Source organism: Lethenteron reissneri, chromosome 15, assembly GCF_015708825.2.
Source record: "Lethenteron reissneri isolate LAM-NWPU_2019-01 chromosome 15, ASM1570882v1, whole genome shotgun sequence".
Lineage (NCBI taxonomy): Eukaryota > Metazoa > Chordata > Hyperoartia > Petromyzontiformes > Petromyzontidae > Lethenteron > Lethenteron reissneri.
This window is the reverse complement of record NC_083793.1, coordinates 10,684,755-10,701,942: the sequence shown is the minus strand read 5'-3', so window position 1 is coordinate 10,701,942 and position 17,188 is coordinate 10,684,755. Positions and strand designations below refer to the sequence as shown.

Below are 17,188 nucleotides of genomic sequence, written 5' to 3'. Positions count from 1 at the left end.
TGTGTATGTGTGTGTAATAACGATGAACGCGCTATCTGCTTGTTGCTCGGTGTCAATATAAGTGTGTGCGTGTGTTGAGAATGGACGGAGAGTCTGCTGTACTTGCTGAGTGTCAAATTGTGTGTGTGCGCTGCGGCGTGGAGTTGTTATCTTGATGGCGAAGTTAATTATTAACTCGGGAGCGTCGGGTATCTTGCACTGTATTATCTCGTGGGTTACCTTGTGCGATGGGCTTAATTGAAAAAATATATATATTTTTTTGGTGTATTGTGCTGCGAGGTGCTATGTGCGATGTGGTTGTTGCAAGAGAGAGAATGTTTGTGTTGTTGCTGCAAAGTTACGACAGGATTAATGGTGTGTTGGTTGCCTGCAGATCTGCTTGCTATTGTGCTTAAATGTACGCGTGTGATCGCGATATGCTGACTGTATGTGCTGTTACACCGTTCTGTACGGTTATGGGGTGCAATGCATTGGTTGACTATTGGGGTTTGGGATTGTTATTATTTGTGCGTACCTGTTTGGAAATTGGTAACAAATTCGAGGGGAACCCAAAAATTTGGTTGTATGGTTGTTGTGCACACGAGATTGCATGTATATTATAGAGGGGGACCCTAAAATTTGGTTGTATGGGTGTTGTGCACACGAGATTGCGTGTATATTATAGAGGGGGACCCAAAAATTTGGTTGTATGGGTGTTGTGCACACGAGATTGCGTGTATATTATAGGGGTAATTGAGCTTTTTGAAAATGAGGGTGCGCGATGACGCCGTTGTGGGGTGGCTCAGATGTTAATGCTAATGGGATCGTAAATGGGCGCCAAGTGGCGTCGCGTATTCGGTTGATTGCATGCAGCCAGGAGTTGCTTGCGGGTTGGTGTGTGTAACCAATGTGTTTTGGTGAAATATTGGTTAAAATTTCCACGATATGACTGCTGTGCGCAGCAAGCTGGGGCTGTGCGTCTATCGTTGGTGGGGTTGTTATAACGTGACGGGGGATGCGTCTTGTGACCCCCAGCAAAGGGCAGCTGGGGTGCACGCACGGAGAAAACTGGCCACGTGTTCGCACGTTGGGCCGCCATTTTGCGCGCACGCGGGGTATGGCGACGATGCGCTTTGCGCAAAGGGCTGCCATTTTGAGTGCGCGCGAGTTATTGCGAGAACGCGCTTGGCGAAGGGGGCCGCCATTTTGAGCGCGCGGGAAAAACCGCGGTGGGGCAAATATTCCATCTGTTATGCCTGCCATTGTTGATTGGGTGATGCACGAGTTGTGGTCACATCGGCCTATGGCTGATGGCTGACCTGACAGCCCGGAGGCGAAACCTCCGTGGTATGTCTTAAACTAATGGGCCATGTGCTCATATGGCTCGGGGAGTCATGGTTCAGTTGTGCGGTGGCAGACTGAACCTGGTGTGCCGGGGGCTCACGGGATCTGGGTTAGGGTGTTATTGTCTCTATAAGAGAACATTGCCCCGTGGGGGGAGTCCATGGGGTCTGGCATTGCCGGGGGATGAACCTTCCCTGGGCTATAAAGCATCAGACTATACGAGGCTGGTGTGTGTCCATCTCTGATGGGATAGTAAGGGAGGAGCATGGCCGAGTTGCTGCTCATCCCCGAAATTGCACTAGCCGAGAGTATGGTCAGTGGATGTTGCTGTGGGTTGACGACCACGGTGGGGGTTAGGGCGAGTTAAACGTTACCACTGGGGAGCGTGGCTCTCTCCACGCAAGGGTGTGCGACTGGGGGCTTTGCTGAGAGTGACCGTGGGTACATGCTGTGTACGTGCGATGTCTGTGCTGGTCCTCAAGGGAGGATTGCTGGTGGGCAAGAGCAGGAAATTTTGTTGTTGTTGTCACGTGTAAATAATATTGTTGTTAAAATGTAAATACTGGGGCATCCATCGCGTCTATTTTGGGTATTTATGGGGGGTTTTCTTAAGCGGGCCGGATTTACATCATCTCCACTACCCTGGGGCCGGGTGGCTGTCGTGTACGACATGTGGATGTGCGTTGTTGTGCTGTGCCTCAGGGGATTGGATTCTCCTTCTCGTCACAGATCTTCAGTGCCTGCCACACTGGGTGTTACCTGGTGTGCTAACTGGATGAGGACTTGAAGGAGTGATTGAGCGCCCGTTCGTCATTCCTGCTCTACCACTTTCTCTTTGACGTTGGACTTGAGCCGAGCAGATGGAACTGCAACATGGACACGCACTAAAACATCACATTCCTGGGTTGTGCGCGTCGGCCGTTCTTGCGTGTCAGTTGCCGTTGTTGTGCATTGTGCCATTCTTATTCTTGTTGTTGTTGCGCGGAGGACAGGCTGGTGTTCTGTTCCAGTTCCTGATACCTCCCCTTTCGTTGCTTGTGTTGTTGTTCTTATAATCTCCGTTGTGTCTGGGGGACTCCTGATTGTGATGCCTTCGCCCGCATTATTTTGTTCTGTTTCAGCCGAGGACGGCTGGAATTTTCTCTACGGGGGAGGGTAGTGTAATGCGGGCGTAAATGGGCGGGGCGGATATGACGATCCGAGAGGGAGGAGTCAGGGTCACGTGGGGGAGAAGTTATAGCGAGGAGACAGGAAGCCATCTGGGTCAGTCGGGGGAGTGAAGGGTGGTGAACACGTTGGGTGGTCGCCGTGCCTCAGCCTGGTGGCTGAGGGGCTCATGACGGCGCCAGCCAGCGGGGTGGAAGAGAGTTGGGGATAGAGCTGAGGTTGGAGATGGCGAGATAGCCACAGAGGCCACGCAGGGCTGAGGTTGGAGATGGCGAGATAGCCACAGAGGCCACGGAGGGCTGAGGTTGGGGAGTGGCGAGATCGCCACACACGGTAAGACTCGGCACCGCCGGCCAGCGGTGACCGAGCACGGAGGAACAGGGAGCAGCGGTGGAGCTGCTGTGAGAGCAGCCAGAGGGCTGCACCAAGAGCCTGCAGCGGAGCTGCAGGAGCGCGGAAAGCTACGGGAGTGAAGGCAGCTGTGGAGCTGCCAGGCAGAGAGTCTCAGGAGGAGTGCCGTGAGGGAAGGAGAACGCGAACCCAAATAAAGGACACGGAGACAGAACCAGGGTCGTCCTTTATTACAAATTGATGACTCGATGACTGCCTCAGCTGAAGCTTCACCCACCGCGCACAGCAGTCGGTTGGGAGGCTGGGCGTGTGGTGTCCACCTGTAAACTCTAAAACTATAAACTATTTTTTATTTTACCAGATAAGGCCTGACTGAGCTATGTAGGTAATTTTTCAGAAGCGACCTGGCCACAAGTGATCGCCCAAGGAAGTGGCTTATCAAGTGGAAATTTATAGCAGCCAAATACTCTAAAAGCATGTTGATTCTAAATGTGGAGGGGAAAAAATCTACACGATCACGGGGAGAATGTGCAAGACTCCAAATATAGAGGCGTCGGCGTCGGGATCTAACCCACGACCTGCATGTACGTTGAACTTCTTTCGCACCGTACGTCGCCAACCGTGCTAATCGGAGAGATGTGGGGGTGGTTAAGGTCTCGCCACCGCTGCGCCCCACATCCGCCTGCGGCGCCCTGTGCCCTGAGAACCTCCTGTGCTTGACTCCGACCCCAGATCCTGGACGACGGGGGGGACCTGACGCACTGGATGTACCGCAAGTACCCCAACGTGTTCCGCCAGCTCAAGGGCGTCGTGGAGGAGAGCGTGACCGGCGTGCACAGGTGGGGGGCCGCGCGGGAGAGGTGGGGGCCGAGCGGGAGAGGTGGGGGGCCGAGCGGGAGAGGTGGGGGCCGAGCGGGAGAGGTGGGGGGCCGCGCGGGAGCGGCGGGGGCGAGCGGGAGAGGTGGGGGGCCGCGCGTCCTTCATTTGCTCTCCGATGCGATCTCGGGTTGTGCTGAGATGCGTTGTTCAGCGTGATGTCCGACGTTTCGCGTGCTGGGAGCTTCTTCGGGAACTGAACGGCTCCAGGCACCACGACGCGGTGCAGCGGTGACGCGCTGTGCGCTGTGCTGTGCGCCGTGCTGTGCGCAGGCTGTATCAGCTGTCGAAGTCCGGCAAGCTGACCATCCCGGCCATCAACGTCAACGACTCCGTCACCAAGCACAAGTTCGACACGCTCTACACCTGCCGCGAGACCGTGCTCGACGGGTACGTCCTCCCAGAGCCGGCACTTGAAGGGATCTCGGAGGTAGTTCTGTGTCATCTGCTTCCGCGAGCCGTTCTCTAACATGGAGCTGGGGGGAGGGGGTGTCGCAATGCTCTGAGAGAGGTCCGAACGGATCCTTAATCTGGTGGCGAAGCGATGCCAAGAGTGCGATTGGTGAACAAAACGAGGGAAGGGATGAAAATTAATTTTTAAAAATATAAAAGAATGAGACGGTGCTGTAGCCGATCCGTGTGAGTCCGCGCAACCCTGCCCAGCGTGGGTGTCCTGCGTTCCCGTATCGGCTCGCTCGCTCACCCCTCGCCCCCCTCCAACCCTGCGCCCGCAGGCTGAAGCGCTCGTGCGACGTGATGCTGGGCGGGATGCAGGCTGTCATTTGTGGCTACGGAGAGGTAGGTGCCAGTTAGCCACGTGACAGTCTACACCGATGCTCTTCACTCATTTTCAGGGGGGGGGGGCACTTTCACCGATAAGACATCATCAGTGTGAGGGACCGCCACACATGTGAAACCATTGTGGGTTTGACAGCAGCACGATGACGATGATGATGATGGGGGGTGTTTTCACATTTTGTGTATTGTCACGTTAGGGGCCACACTAAAGGCCATCAGGGGCCACCAGTGGCCTTGCAATGAAGAACGCTGCTTTACACCATATCGGCCTCCACGGCGAGTTCGCGAGTTGTAGCTATCCATGGCGGCGATTCCAGCGATGAAACGATTCTTGTTTTCTAGCCGTATTCTCATTCCCTCGTCTCGTTTGCAACCGTTTTGTTCTCTCCGTTGGTCTAAACCAGGGGTCGGCAACCAAAATAACAAGAAGAGCCATTTCTTTCCAATTCGGTACAAAATTCAGTATTTCAAGAGCCGCAATGCATCTGAGTACATACTGTACATACGTACATATCGTCAAGAAGCAGCCCGTAAAGAGCCGCATGCGGCTCCGGAGCCGTAGGTTGCCGACCCCTGGTCTAAACGTAACAGCAGCATGCGATTCGCATACATTGTATACAATCGATTCGCACACACACGTGTCTATATGTACTAAGCTTAAGAATCAGCTTTACTCAATGAATCCATGCATCATTACTTGCCTAGTGCCACTCCAGTGAACGGGTAGGCACTCGCTAGGCATCGCCCCGTGCACCCGTTGGTATTTATCGCACAAACGTCAATTCTGCCGGCCCAAAATTTTATTGGGGAATTCCTCATTTTTATGATCGTGCTTTCGGTGTGACGTCATGAGGCGAAGAATCCATTTGCATCTTTCGCAGAGCAGTGAAACCTATTGTCTTTGAGAATGGCCCATGGAAGCGGATATCACAGAGCTACTGCTGAGAACCCTCAGAGAACCCTTAGAGAGACGTCTGGTCCACACACAGGACAGCAAAACACTTTCCCACTTGGTCTGCATATGAGAGGAATGACAAATTAAGCGCAGTACCAAATTTTATGCAACGGTTCACTCATTGGTAACCGAGCTAAGATCATCAGCTCTCTACACTTGAGAACCTGGTTCAATCACAGGCCTGCATCGAACCCAGGATCTCAGCGGTGTAGGCTCAGCCCTTTGACCCCTCCAGCCACCCTTCCACTTCCGACGAGTCACAGATATAAACGCACGTGTCATTGTTTCCGTTACGGTTCATCGACGCTCTCGCGCAGATATGTGGTGCGATGCGTATACGACGGCCGTGGCGTTGCCGTGCCCAACGTGGCTTGTGTGTGGGGGCCACAGGTCGGCAAGGGCTGCTGCGCTGCGCTCAAGGGCCTCTGCTCCATCGTGTACGTCACCGAGGTCGACCCCATCTGTGCTCTGCAGGCGTGGTGAGCGCACAGGGAATCGTTTTTCCCGTTTTGAGTCACAATCGATTTTTGGGCAAGAAAATGTATTAACCCGTATGTTACTGCTTCAGCGCACTGGTAATGTTAGACAGAGCGATCCACTATGCTTAACTCTTTAGTCATTCGACGTTTCACTGGTAGTTACAACAAGCATCATCAGGCAGTCGCCAGAATTGTGAAAATGTCCTCCAGCCTTGGGCCTTAATTAGGTGATGTGATGTCATCAATCCGCGCACACAAGAGAGCAGGAAGTGGTAGGAAGTTATACTTAAAGGTTCATGTATTTGAATAAATTATGTTCTGTGATATTATTTTAGGTTTGTTAACATGAAGGTATATTTGCATACATGGTGATACAGGTTTGTCCTAGTTTATTAGTTACACTAAATGTTTAGTAATGTTTTAGCAATGCTGTGTTAGTTTCAATGAACGTGAATACATTCTTTAATTTAGGTAGCGATTGCCGTTTAAAATAGCTCGTCTTTTCCCAACAAATTTCAAATTTGCTTTATTGGCATCATGTCACGAGACCATGTGTCCGTCTGCAACTCCGCGGAACGTGATATCGCAGAACTACCTCTGAGATGCCTTCAAGTGACCCCTTGTCCACACCAGGGGGCCACTGCACTCTCCCACGTGCCCTGCTGTCGACATGTTTATCAAATAGCGATAAAACCAATTATTGTATTGTTTGTTTTGAAGTCGCAGAAATGGAATTGAGCAACATTACATTTTAAACCCACCCCATGGGGTGTTGTGCGCAGTCATCGGTGACCCCAGCATCCGCACTCTGCACTTGAAAACCCAAAACCCCTGGTCGATGGGAAAAAAGTCCGCACTTAGTAAAAACGTCTTTTCAGCGTATATACCTTGTAAAACTCTGACGTCACAATGGAATTCGTATTAGCCTATCAAAATTCATAAAGCGCCTTCTACCAAGTCGCTTTAAAGCGATTATAAAATTGCACATAGGGTGATAACGATTTTAAATTAAGAATTAAGTTATACTGGTAGGAACCTCCTGGTTACACCAACCCACAGGGAATGATTGTGTCCGTCCGTCCGTCGTGCATCCAAAAATGGGAGGGGTGGGGCTGGGTGGAGAGGGGAGGGTGGGGAGGGGCTGGGTGGGGAGGGTGGGGCTGGGTGGGGGGTGGGAGGGGTGGGGCTGGGTGGGGAGGGGCTGGTCACCCTGTGGTGCCCTTATAAAACTCAACGTTTAACCTACTCACGCCGGCTTATGCCCGCCCTCACAGTCGGTCATATTTGCGGAATACACCACGCCGCCGTTGACCCTGGCCATTGACCGAGCAACCCAACGTTCCGACCAGCTCCCTCCGCAGGAATGTGTTTGTAAGTAGGTGGTGCAATTTTGAAGACAGTAAATGAAGAGGGATTGATCAGGATGAGCTGGGATAGGGCCCTGGTCGTAGCTGGGGGGCTGAAAAGCAATGAGGCGTCATTGCATTGGGAAGACAAAGGGGGTCGGCGAGGGGCAGGAGCCAGGAAGGGGGGGGCACCCCCCATTTGTCCATGCTGTTGGCTCCCTTCTGTCCACGTTTAGGCTCAACAATTTCCTCTTCTCTGCCTAGCACTGTCCCATTTGTTAAAGATACATCAATAAACACACACCTTGTACTTCCTCAAGTAACCGTTTCATGAATGTGTCTTTAATAGTATACTACAAGGTGGCAATGCATGTACTGCACGTTGAACTTTCTTTCGTGCCAACCTTGCGAATCGAAGATGGGGGGGGAAGGACAAATGAAACACAAAAAGCAGTGCATAGCTCCAGTGGCTTCCTCGTCCATATTACATTGCACTGTAGACCCACATCCTAACACAGCATCTCAGCCGTCCCAGCTCAATGCTCTGACCTCTAAGCCGCCCACCCACTCACCCGTGGCTAGAGGGAATCCTAATGTTTGGGCGAGCGCTTGGGGAGCCGGAGTGGAGCGTCGCCCATGCTTGTGCTACACGCTGGTCCATGCGTGGTCTCGTGCGCGTGCAGCATGGACGGTTTCCGAGTGGTGAAGCTGGGCGAGGTGGTGAGTTTGGTGGACATCATCATCACCTGCACCGGTAAGTGCCTGCGGTGTGCGTGGGTGGTGGCGGTGGTGATGATGATGATCACGACGGCGGCAGTGAGTGTTGATTTGTGGTGATGGTGGCAGTGGGTGACGTGTGGTGGTGGTGGTGGCAGTGAGTGTTCATCGGTGGCGATGGTGGTGATCGCAGTGAGTGTTGAGCAGTGGTGGTGGTGATGGTGGTGGCGATGACAGTAAGTGTCGATCGGTGGAGGTGGTGGTGAGTGTCGAATGATGGCACTGGTGGCGGTCATGGTTGAGCGGTGGTGCTCTCTGATGGTGTCGATGGTGCCGCTGCGCAGGGAACAAGCACGTGGTGCGGCGTGAGCACATGGAGCGGCTCAAGGGAGGAGCGATCGTGTGCAACATGGGACACTCCAACACCGAGATCGACGTGGTAAGGATCCGTCACGTGGGTGCATGAGCAAAGGCAAAGATCTCCCGTGTCGCCTTACCAGACTGTTGGCACAAGTGCTCTTAGCGAGCACCTACGAAGGCTGACACGGCACACGAGGTGGTGGTTAACCAGCACTACGCCCGGCCGCCTTTGTCTCCCTAGTGGAGATGTTTAGACACTGCACCAGGTGCTCATTTGAGGCTGAGTCGACCTAGGGGAGGCTCTGTCCTGGGCCTCGATTCGGTCGACCGGTTCAAATAATCATCACTGGTGTCGGACGTAACCGGTGAATCGAACCGCTGCACTACCACTCCCCACTCTCACACACACAGACACACGGCCGTGCACGGGACATCTGCTGTGGTGTGGGTCGTGTTTCGGGGTGAGTGTCCTCATAGGGATGGGTGTGGGCTCTGTAGGGGCGAGTGTGGGTCACATGGTTCTGAATGTCTTTGTGTGCGTGTCCCGTGCGCCCCCCCCCCCCCCAGGCCAGCCTGCACACCACTGAGCTCACGTGGGAGCGAGTTCGCCCCCAGGTCGACCACATCATCTGGCCGGATGGCAAACGCATCACCCTGCTGGCCGAGGTCAGTGCCAGCACCGGCCCGAGTGCTCGGCTGAGGTTATCCTGCAAATGCGGAAATCACCGGGTCTCATGAAGCTTGGGAAGGAAAGCAGGGTTGAGCCTAGTTAGTGCTTGGATGGGTTGACCACTGTGCATAAAACAGGCGCTGTCGGTCGCTGGCGCACTACATTATGGGCAGAGGGTGGACCCGACAAGGCCATTGTTGTCTCTCACCCACACCTCTGCCCTGCGCCCTTTTATGTAAGGACAAACTAAGCACACAAAAAGCAGTTCTAAAGAAATACGTTTTCGCTCGAGATGATTTAAAAGTGCATAGCTCCAATGGCTTCCTAATATCGGAAGGAAGAGCGTTCCAGACGGCCGCAAGAAGCGCATCTGAAAGCGCGCGATGCAGTGACCGTCTTTGTTCGATGGTTAGCTAAAGGCGCTGCGAGGATGACCGGAGTTCGCGTGATGGTATATGCTCCTTGACGAGATCAGCAAGGTATTGTGGTTCATTTGTGGTAGGCACTTTGTGTGTAGTGAGTGCGTCCTTATAATGTATTTGTTCGGTAACTGGAAGTCAATGCAGCTCGATGGGCACTGGCTTGACCAGCGTGGTGAAGTAGGGTCAAATTATTTCCACGACTCATGCGTATTGTCACCTGTATACGAGTGTGCATGCGTGTGTATAGTGGAGTGTCAGTGCAATGATTAGTGCACTGTGTTACAAACCCTGCGACCTGAGTTCGATGAATGGTGGTGAATATCTTAACCCAATCCCGGAGCTCCTCTACTTGCATGAGTACCTGGAGTGCCTTGTAAACAACAGCACTGGGGAGACAAAGGTGGCCACCCACTCCCTCGTGTGCTATGCTGGCTTTCATCGGTGCTCGCTAACCGCCCTTGCCCCAACAGTTTGATAAGACAACAAGGGGAGACCTTTGTCTTTGTGTGCCATGGGCAGGGCCGGCTGCTGAACCTGAGCTGTGCCGGCGTGCCGACATGCGTGCTGTCCGTCACCGCCACCACGCAGGTGAGATTCACGGCTACGTGGCCTGATGCGCTCAGGGTGCCGGCAGCACCGGAGGTTCCTGGGTTTGAATCTGGGTTTTCGACCGTCTTTGGGAAGAAAAAAAATACTGGGTTCCCAAGTGCAGTGAGCTGGGTGGTCTGAGCTTTTCGCATAGCTCTGCATCAAAAGCCACTGTCAGCCAGTATTGAGAATCTAAACGTTCAGTTTAACACTGAGGCTTTCGCAACAAATATCATTCATAACAGACGGTTTTGTTTTGGGTTAGATCGCGTAAATATAAATGTGTCGTTAAACCCGCCACCACCCGACACAGCCAATTAGTAATGTTTGTCACATAAACACAGCGTGCCAATTAGTTACTAGTACAGCACCACACCGCTGTGTTGGAGAGTAAACCCACAACATTTACAAATCGAGTACGACGTTTCGTCGTTAAATACAACCAGCCTCATCAGGCGACAACCAGAGTTGTGGATAATCCTCATCCTGTTTCGGTCTTAAATAGAGGTGGGGGGGGGGGGGTAAATGTGATGTTGTATCCACTTGTGAGTCAATCAGGTGCGAAGATCAGAGGGGCGGAGTTAATGTAGTCAGATAAATTGCAATGGATATCCATTCTCTTTGGTTTTTTCGGTAAAGTCACGTAGGTAAAAATAAAATAAAATAAATGAAAACAACTAAATTTCACGTTTTATTTTTTACCTACGTGATTTTACCGAAAAAACCAAAGAGTATGAATCCTGCAGCCACGAAAGCTTCAAATCTAGAATAAATGGATATCCATTATCATTGGTTGGGTTATTCAACGCTCGGTTTGATTTCCATACGACCAGCACTCTTTGCAGGGAATATGAAAGTTTCACCCCTAGTGTGGATACTACACTATCGAGTGCTCTTTTCCACTAAGCTCTTTGTGACCTCACCTTCAGGGGTCATTCTCTGCAACAAGGTGGCACACTGCTGCTCACCGCAAGAGTTCCAAAAGGAAACGTCTTCGTCCCATGACTTCCTACGACCAGAGCACGATTTGAATTCGCAGCCTTCTTCATGTCGTATGGCTACTGACGTTGATGCCGAGACAACAACTTACGATTTCACATTCAGCTGGTCAAGCCAGACAAGTGCGTCACGATCAGCGGAGCGTATCGCCGTGACGTCTCCTTCGTGTGTTTGTGGATCGGGGCATTGTGTCGTTTGTTATGCGTTGTACGGCCTTTTCGGAGAAAAGAAACTCAGCAACGTAAAACAAACTGACAAATAATAATGGTCAAGAAGCGGCAGGAACGCCAATCCCTCTGCCTGTACCCCCGATCTCGCTCACTTCATGTCGCATCCCCATCTCGCGTCGTCTGTTCAGACAGGACCCCCCCAGTGCCGGATGATCCTAGTCGCAGAAGTAGCCACATATGTAGTTACGGGCCCCGCACTTTCAAGGGCCCCGCGCTAAATGATTTCAAGCTATCAATTCCGGTTGAGTGATTCTGCACTTGCTCTATTACTATAGTACTATACCGCCTTCAACTTGTATGAACGACGGGGTGTTTAAGGTTAGCGATTTGTCAAATTATCTGGCTCTCGAACAAGTAAAAAAATGCAATGACTTTACTGTGCGAGTTAAAAATGTATGTGTTTTAATATTTACGTGTTCTTTTTTTATTTTCGGCCCCTTCATAACATATGCTACAGGCCCCGCACTTGCTTAATCCGGCACTGACCCCCCCCCCCCGTGTGTGAACTCACGCCCTGTTGCCCCCCCCTCACCCCCGGCCCCCCTTCCCCGGGTCTGCCCTCACAGGCCCTGGCTCTCATTGAGCTGAACAACGCGCCCGAGGGCCGCTACAAGCGCGACGTCTACCTCCTGCCCAAGAAGCTCGGTAGGGCCACTGCCTGGGGGTAGTTGTGTGTGTGTGTACTGTGGACTGGGGGTAGTTGTGCGTGTGTGTGTACTGTGGACTGGTGGTAGTTGTGTGTGTGTGGTGTGTACTGTGGCCTGGGGTAGTTGTGTGTGTGTGTACTGTGGACTGGGGGTAGTTGTGTGTGTGTGTGTACTGTGGACTGGGGGTAGTTGTGTGTGTGTGTGTGTACTGTGGCCTGGGGGTAGTTGTGTGTGTGTACTGTGGCCTGGGGTAGTTGTGTGTGTGTGTGTGTACTGTGGCCTGGGGGTAGTTGTGTGTGTGTGTACTGTGGACTGGGGGTAGTTGTGTGTGTGTGTGTACTGTGGACTGGGGGTAGTTGTGTGTGTGTGTCCTGGGTAGTTGTGTGTGTGTACTGTGGCCTGGGGTAGTTGTGTGTGTGTGTGTGTACTGTGGCCTGGGGGTAGTTGTGTGTGTGTGTACTGTGGACTGGGGGTAGTTGTGTGTGTGTGTGTACTGTGGACTGGGGGTAGTTGTGTGTGTGTGTGTACTGTGGCCTGGGGGTAGTTGTGTGTGTGTGTGTACTGTGGCCTGGGGGTAGTTGTGTGTGTGTGTGTGTACTGTGGCCTGGAGGTAGTTGTGTGTGTGTGTGCGTACTGTGGACTGGGGTAGTTGTGTGTGTGTGTGTACTGTGGCCTGGTGGTAGTTGTGTGTGTGTGTGTGCGTACTGTGGACTAGGGTAGTTGTGTGTGTGTGTGTGTACTGTGGCCTGGTGGTAGTTGTGTGTGTGTGTACTGTGGCCTGGGGGTAGTTGTGTGTGTGTGGACTGTGGACTGGGGGTAGTTGTGCGTGTGTGTGTACTGTGGCCTGGGGGTAGTTGTGTGTGTGTGTACTGTGGACTGGTGGTAGTTGTGTGTGTGTGTACTGTGGCCTGGAGGTAGTTGTGTGTGTGTGTGTGTGTACTGTGGCCTGGGGGTAGTTGTGTGTGTGTGTACTGTGGACTGGTGGTAGTTGTGTGTGTGTGTACTGTGGCCTGGAGGTAGTTGTGTGTGTGTGTACTGTGGACTGGTGGTAGTTGTGTGTGTGTGTACTGTGGCCTGGGGGTAGTTGTGTGTGTGTGTGTACTGTGGCCTGGAGGTAGTTGTGTGTGTGTGTGTACTGTGGACTGGTGGTAGTTGTGTGTGTGTGTACTGTGGCCTGGTGGTAGTTGTGTGTGTGTGTGCGTACTGTGGACTGGGGTAGTTGTGTGTGTGTGTGTACTGTGGCCTGGTGGTAGTTGTGTGTGTGTGTGTACTGTGGCCTGGGGGTAGTTGTGTGTGTGTGTGTGTACTGTGGCCTGGGGGTAGTTGTGCGTGTGTGTGTACTGTGGCCTGGGGGTAGTTGTGTGTGTGTGTGTGTACTGTGGCCTGGTGGTAGTTGTGTGTGTGTGTACTGTGGCCTGGGGGTAGTTGTGTGTGTGTGTACTGTGGACTGGGGGTAGTTGTGCGTGTGTGTGTACTGTGGCCTGGGGGTAGTTGTGTGTGTGTGTACTGTGGACTGGTGGTAGTTGTGTGTGTGTGTACTGTGGCCTGGAGGTAGTTGTGTGTGTGTGTGTGTGTACTGTGGCCTGGGGGTAGTTGTGTGTGTGTGTACTGTGGACTGGTGGTAGTTGTGTGTGTGTGTACTGTGGCCTGGAGGTAGTTGTGTGTGTGTGTACTGTGGACTGGTGGTAGTTGTGTGTGTGTGTACTGTGGCCTGGGGGTAGTTGTGTGTGTGTGTGTACTGTGGCCTGGAGGTAGTTGTGTGTGTGTGTGTACTGTGGACTGGTGGTAGTTGTGTGTGTGTGTACTGTGGCCTGGTGGTAGTTGTGTGTGTGTGTGCGTACTGTGGACTGGGGTAGTTGTGTGTGTGTGTGTACTGTGGCCTGGTGGTAGTTGTGTGTGTGTGTGTGCGTACTGTGGACTAGGGTAGTTGTGTGTGTGTGTACTGTGGCCTGGGGGTAGTTGTGTGTGTGTGTGTACTGAGGTCATCCCCTGTGAGTGGCTGGCTGAGGTGCCATCTGTTGAGGAAGTACTGAAGGCGATCCGGAGTCTGAGACCAGGAAAGGCACCGGGCAGAGATGATCTCCCAAACGAAATGCTGAGGGAGGGTGGTGCTTGTGCACAGACTGCCCTATATGACATCATAACAACAGTCTGGACCGCTGGACGGGTACTGCAGGATTGGAAGGATGCCCTGGTGGTCCCCCTCTTTAAGAAGGGGGACCGCACAGACTGTAACAACTACAGGGGCATCTCACTCCTCGCCTTGCTAGGCACGCTGAGGAGAGGCTTGCGGAACCCCAATGCGGTTTCAGGAAAGGGCGGTCCTGTACAGATGCCATATTTTCTGTCCGTCTGCAACAGCAGAGGTGTAGGGAATTCCAACAAGACCTACATCTCTGCTTTATTGACCTGGTCAAGGCCTATGATACCATCAGTAGGCCTGGGCTCTGGGTTGTTCTTCGTGCTTTCGGAGTCCCTGACCCTCTGCTCACGATCATTAAGGACCTTCATGATGGTGTGCGGGCCCGGGTAAAACTACGTGGCCGGGAGTTGGAGCCTTTCCCTGTACACCTTGGGGTGCGACAGGGATGTCCTCTGGCTCCCACATTATTTAACATCTATTTCGACTGCGTAGTTCGTGAAGCCTTCAATAGCTGTACCGGGGGAATTTCCATTTTGTACAGATATAATGGGAGGTTGATCGACGCCCGGGTGCGATCAAGGGATGGCTCCCTATTGGTCAACCACGTTATGTATGCCGATGATTTGGTAACAGCTGCTCATTCAGAAGAGGAGTTGGAGACGCTGCTGCTGAGACTGGAGCGTGCCACTAAGAGGTGGGGCCTTACCATCAGCCCCACCAAAACTAAGCACCTGCCTGGGTATTTTGTACCATCGGACACTCCACCCCCACAACTCCCAATCGGTGATGGGGCAGTTGTGGAGAGAGTGGAGAGTTTCCCATACCTGGGCAGTGTGCTTATGACCGGCTCCAGTTTATCAGCAGCGGTCTCACTCCGAATCAGTCGAGCGGCAATATCTTTTCATTGGTTGCGTAACGCTGTGTGGAAGCTACCTGGTCTGTCGCTCCGCACGAAGCTTCAGGTCTTCTCGGCCACGGTCATTCCCTCCCTTCTCTACGCTTGAGAAACGTGGACCCCCCTAATGGAGCATCTTCGCCAGTTGGAAACATTTAGGCTGGCCTGCCTACGATCCATCCTGGGTTTAACCAGGCTGGATTGTGTGAGGAGCTCACAAATCCTTGAAAGATCTGGGCAAAGTCCCATCGGTGAGCTCCTCCGGCAGGCAAGGCTGCGTTGGCTGGGTCATGTAGCCCGCATGCCCAGCTACCGCATGCCTAAACAGCTTTTGTTCGGCCGGATCGAGGGGGCTAAACGGGCGCGGCACGGGCTAGAGAAGAGATGGAGTGATGTGGTACAGGAGGATGTGGAGCTGAGTGGACTTGCCGATGACTAGTACCAGTGGTGTCAAGATCGGCCTCAGTGGAGGAGGCTCGTGAAGGACGCTACTGGGCAGTTGGAGGCAGTCGCCTTTCAACAACAACGGAGGGCGGAGGAGCGACGCTCACAACAACGAGCGGAGCGCCGGGTGGCTACAGCACAGAAAGTTGGTACAGTAGGGGGCACAGGTGGTGCATCAGCCAGTCATCTCGGTCATCTCGGTCAGTCGACCCATGGCACCTGCTGGGTCTGCCCCGTAACCTCCTGCCAGCGGGCGTTCGACACTTCACGTGGCCTCAAGGTGCACTTGGCCTGGCACAAGCGTCGTGGTGACGTCACCGCCACTTAGTGGCGAATGGCGGTTGTTGTTGTTGTTGTGGCCTGGGGGTAGTTGTGTGTGTGTGTACTGTGACTTGGTGGTAGTTGTGTGTGTACTGTGGCCTGGGGTAGTTGTGTGTGTGTGTGTGTACTGTGGCCTGGGGTAGTTGTGTGTGTGTGTGTACTGTGGCCTGGTGGTAGTTGTGTGTGTGTACTGTGGCCTGGTGGTAGTTGTGTGTGTGTGTGTGTACTGTGGCCTGGTGGTAGTTGTGTGTGTGTACTGTGGCCTGGGGTAGTTGTGTGTGTGTGTGTACTGTGGCCTGGTGGTAGTTGTGTGTGTGTACTGTGGCCTGGTGGTAGTTGTGTGTGTGTGTGTACTGTGGCCTGGTGGTAGTTGTGTGTGTGTACTGTGGCCTGGGGTAGTTGTGTGTGTGTGTGTACTGTGGCCTGGTGGTAGTTGTGTGTGTGTACTGTGGCCTGGTGGTAGTTGTGTGTGTGTGTGTGTACTGTGGAGGCGGTACAAAAAAAATGAGTGACCTCCCAAGGGCATAGGTTCACTTTGGCTTTAGTGGAAAGCCATGACTGCCGGAGTGGCCTGTGAGAATTCCAGGGTTTGGAATTGCCTCGGCACGCATAGCACTGGTCAACATAGAGGCGTACGTTCTATGTATGTGCGTTTCAACAGAAGAGCGGTGGTGTAGCGGTTAGCGCGCTGCGCTGTGAATCCGGCGACCCAAGTTCGATTCCCGCTCACGGCCAACACCAGTGACGATTATCTGAACTGGTCTTGGGCTTCATTCAAATGAGTACCTGGTGCGATATGTAAACATCGCCACTGGGGAGACAAAGGCGGTCGGTGCTGGTCACCCACCCCCTCGTGTGCCGTGGCTGGCCTAAATAGGTGCTTGCTAACAGCACTTGCCCCAACAGTCTGTCAAGGCTATACGGGGGATCTTTATCTTTGTCTATCTTTGTGGTGAGTGCTAGTGAGTGTATCGCTGTGCGTGTGATGGTGAGTAGGTGAGTGTATCACTGTGTGTGTGATGGTGAGTAGGTGAGTGTATCGCTGTGTGAGTGATGGTGAGTAGGTGAGTGTATCACTGTGTGTGATGGTGAGTAGGTGAGTATATCACTGTGTGTGTGATGGTGACTAGCTGAGTGTATCACTGTGTGTGTGATGGTGAGTGAGTATCACTGTGTGTGTGGTGAGTAGATGAGTACGTGGCCAGCCTCCACTTGCCGTCATTCGGTGCGAGCCTCACCGAGCTGTCTGACGAGCAGGCGCGCTACCTGGGCCTCAACAAGGGCGGCCCCTTCAAGGCAAACTACTATCGGTACCGAACCACGTGAACCACCACTCACAAACCACGTGAACCACCGGTCACAAACCACGTGAACCACCAGTACTATCTCACAGCAACATGAACTACCAACGCAACTCCCATGTTTAAATGCTATCGTCTCACACAAACCATTTACAT

At 52.9% G+C, this 17,188-nt stretch overlaps 2 protein-coding genes across 2 annotated transcripts in view; one reads left to right on the top strand and one right to left on the bottom strand.

Moving 5' to 3' along the window:
- The window catches only part of COL7A1 (collagen type VII alpha 1 chain), a 274,004-nt gene that overhangs the window by 91,264 nt on the left and 165,552 nt on the right, over positions 1 to 17,188 (bottom strand). The window lies entirely within an intron of this gene.
- LOC133342696 (S-adenosylhomocysteine hydrolase-like protein 1) overlaps positions 1 to 17,188 on the top strand; it is a 32,018-nt gene that overhangs the window by 12,537 nt on the left and 2,293 nt on the right. Inside the window, exons 7-16 of the mRNA XM_061552020.1 lie at positions 3,574 to 3,680; positions 3,991 to 4,107; positions 4,452 to 4,515; positions 5,861 to 5,949; positions 7,979 to 8,049; positions 8,357 to 8,451; positions 8,940 to 9,038; positions 9,984 to 10,052; positions 11,848 to 11,926; positions 16,921 to 17,041. Of these exons, the coding sequence (XP_061408004.1) occupies positions 3,574 to 3,680; positions 3,991 to 4,107; positions 4,452 to 4,515; positions 5,861 to 5,949; positions 7,979 to 8,049; positions 8,357 to 8,451; positions 8,940 to 9,038; positions 9,984 to 10,052; positions 11,848 to 11,926; positions 16,921 to 17,041 (911 nt within the window). The remainder of the gene's footprint in view (positions 1 to 3,573; positions 3,681 to 3,990; positions 4,108 to 4,451; positions 4,516 to 5,860; positions 5,950 to 7,978; positions 8,050 to 8,356; positions 8,452 to 8,939; positions 9,039 to 9,983; positions 10,053 to 11,847; positions 11,927 to 16,920; positions 17,042 to 17,188) is intronic.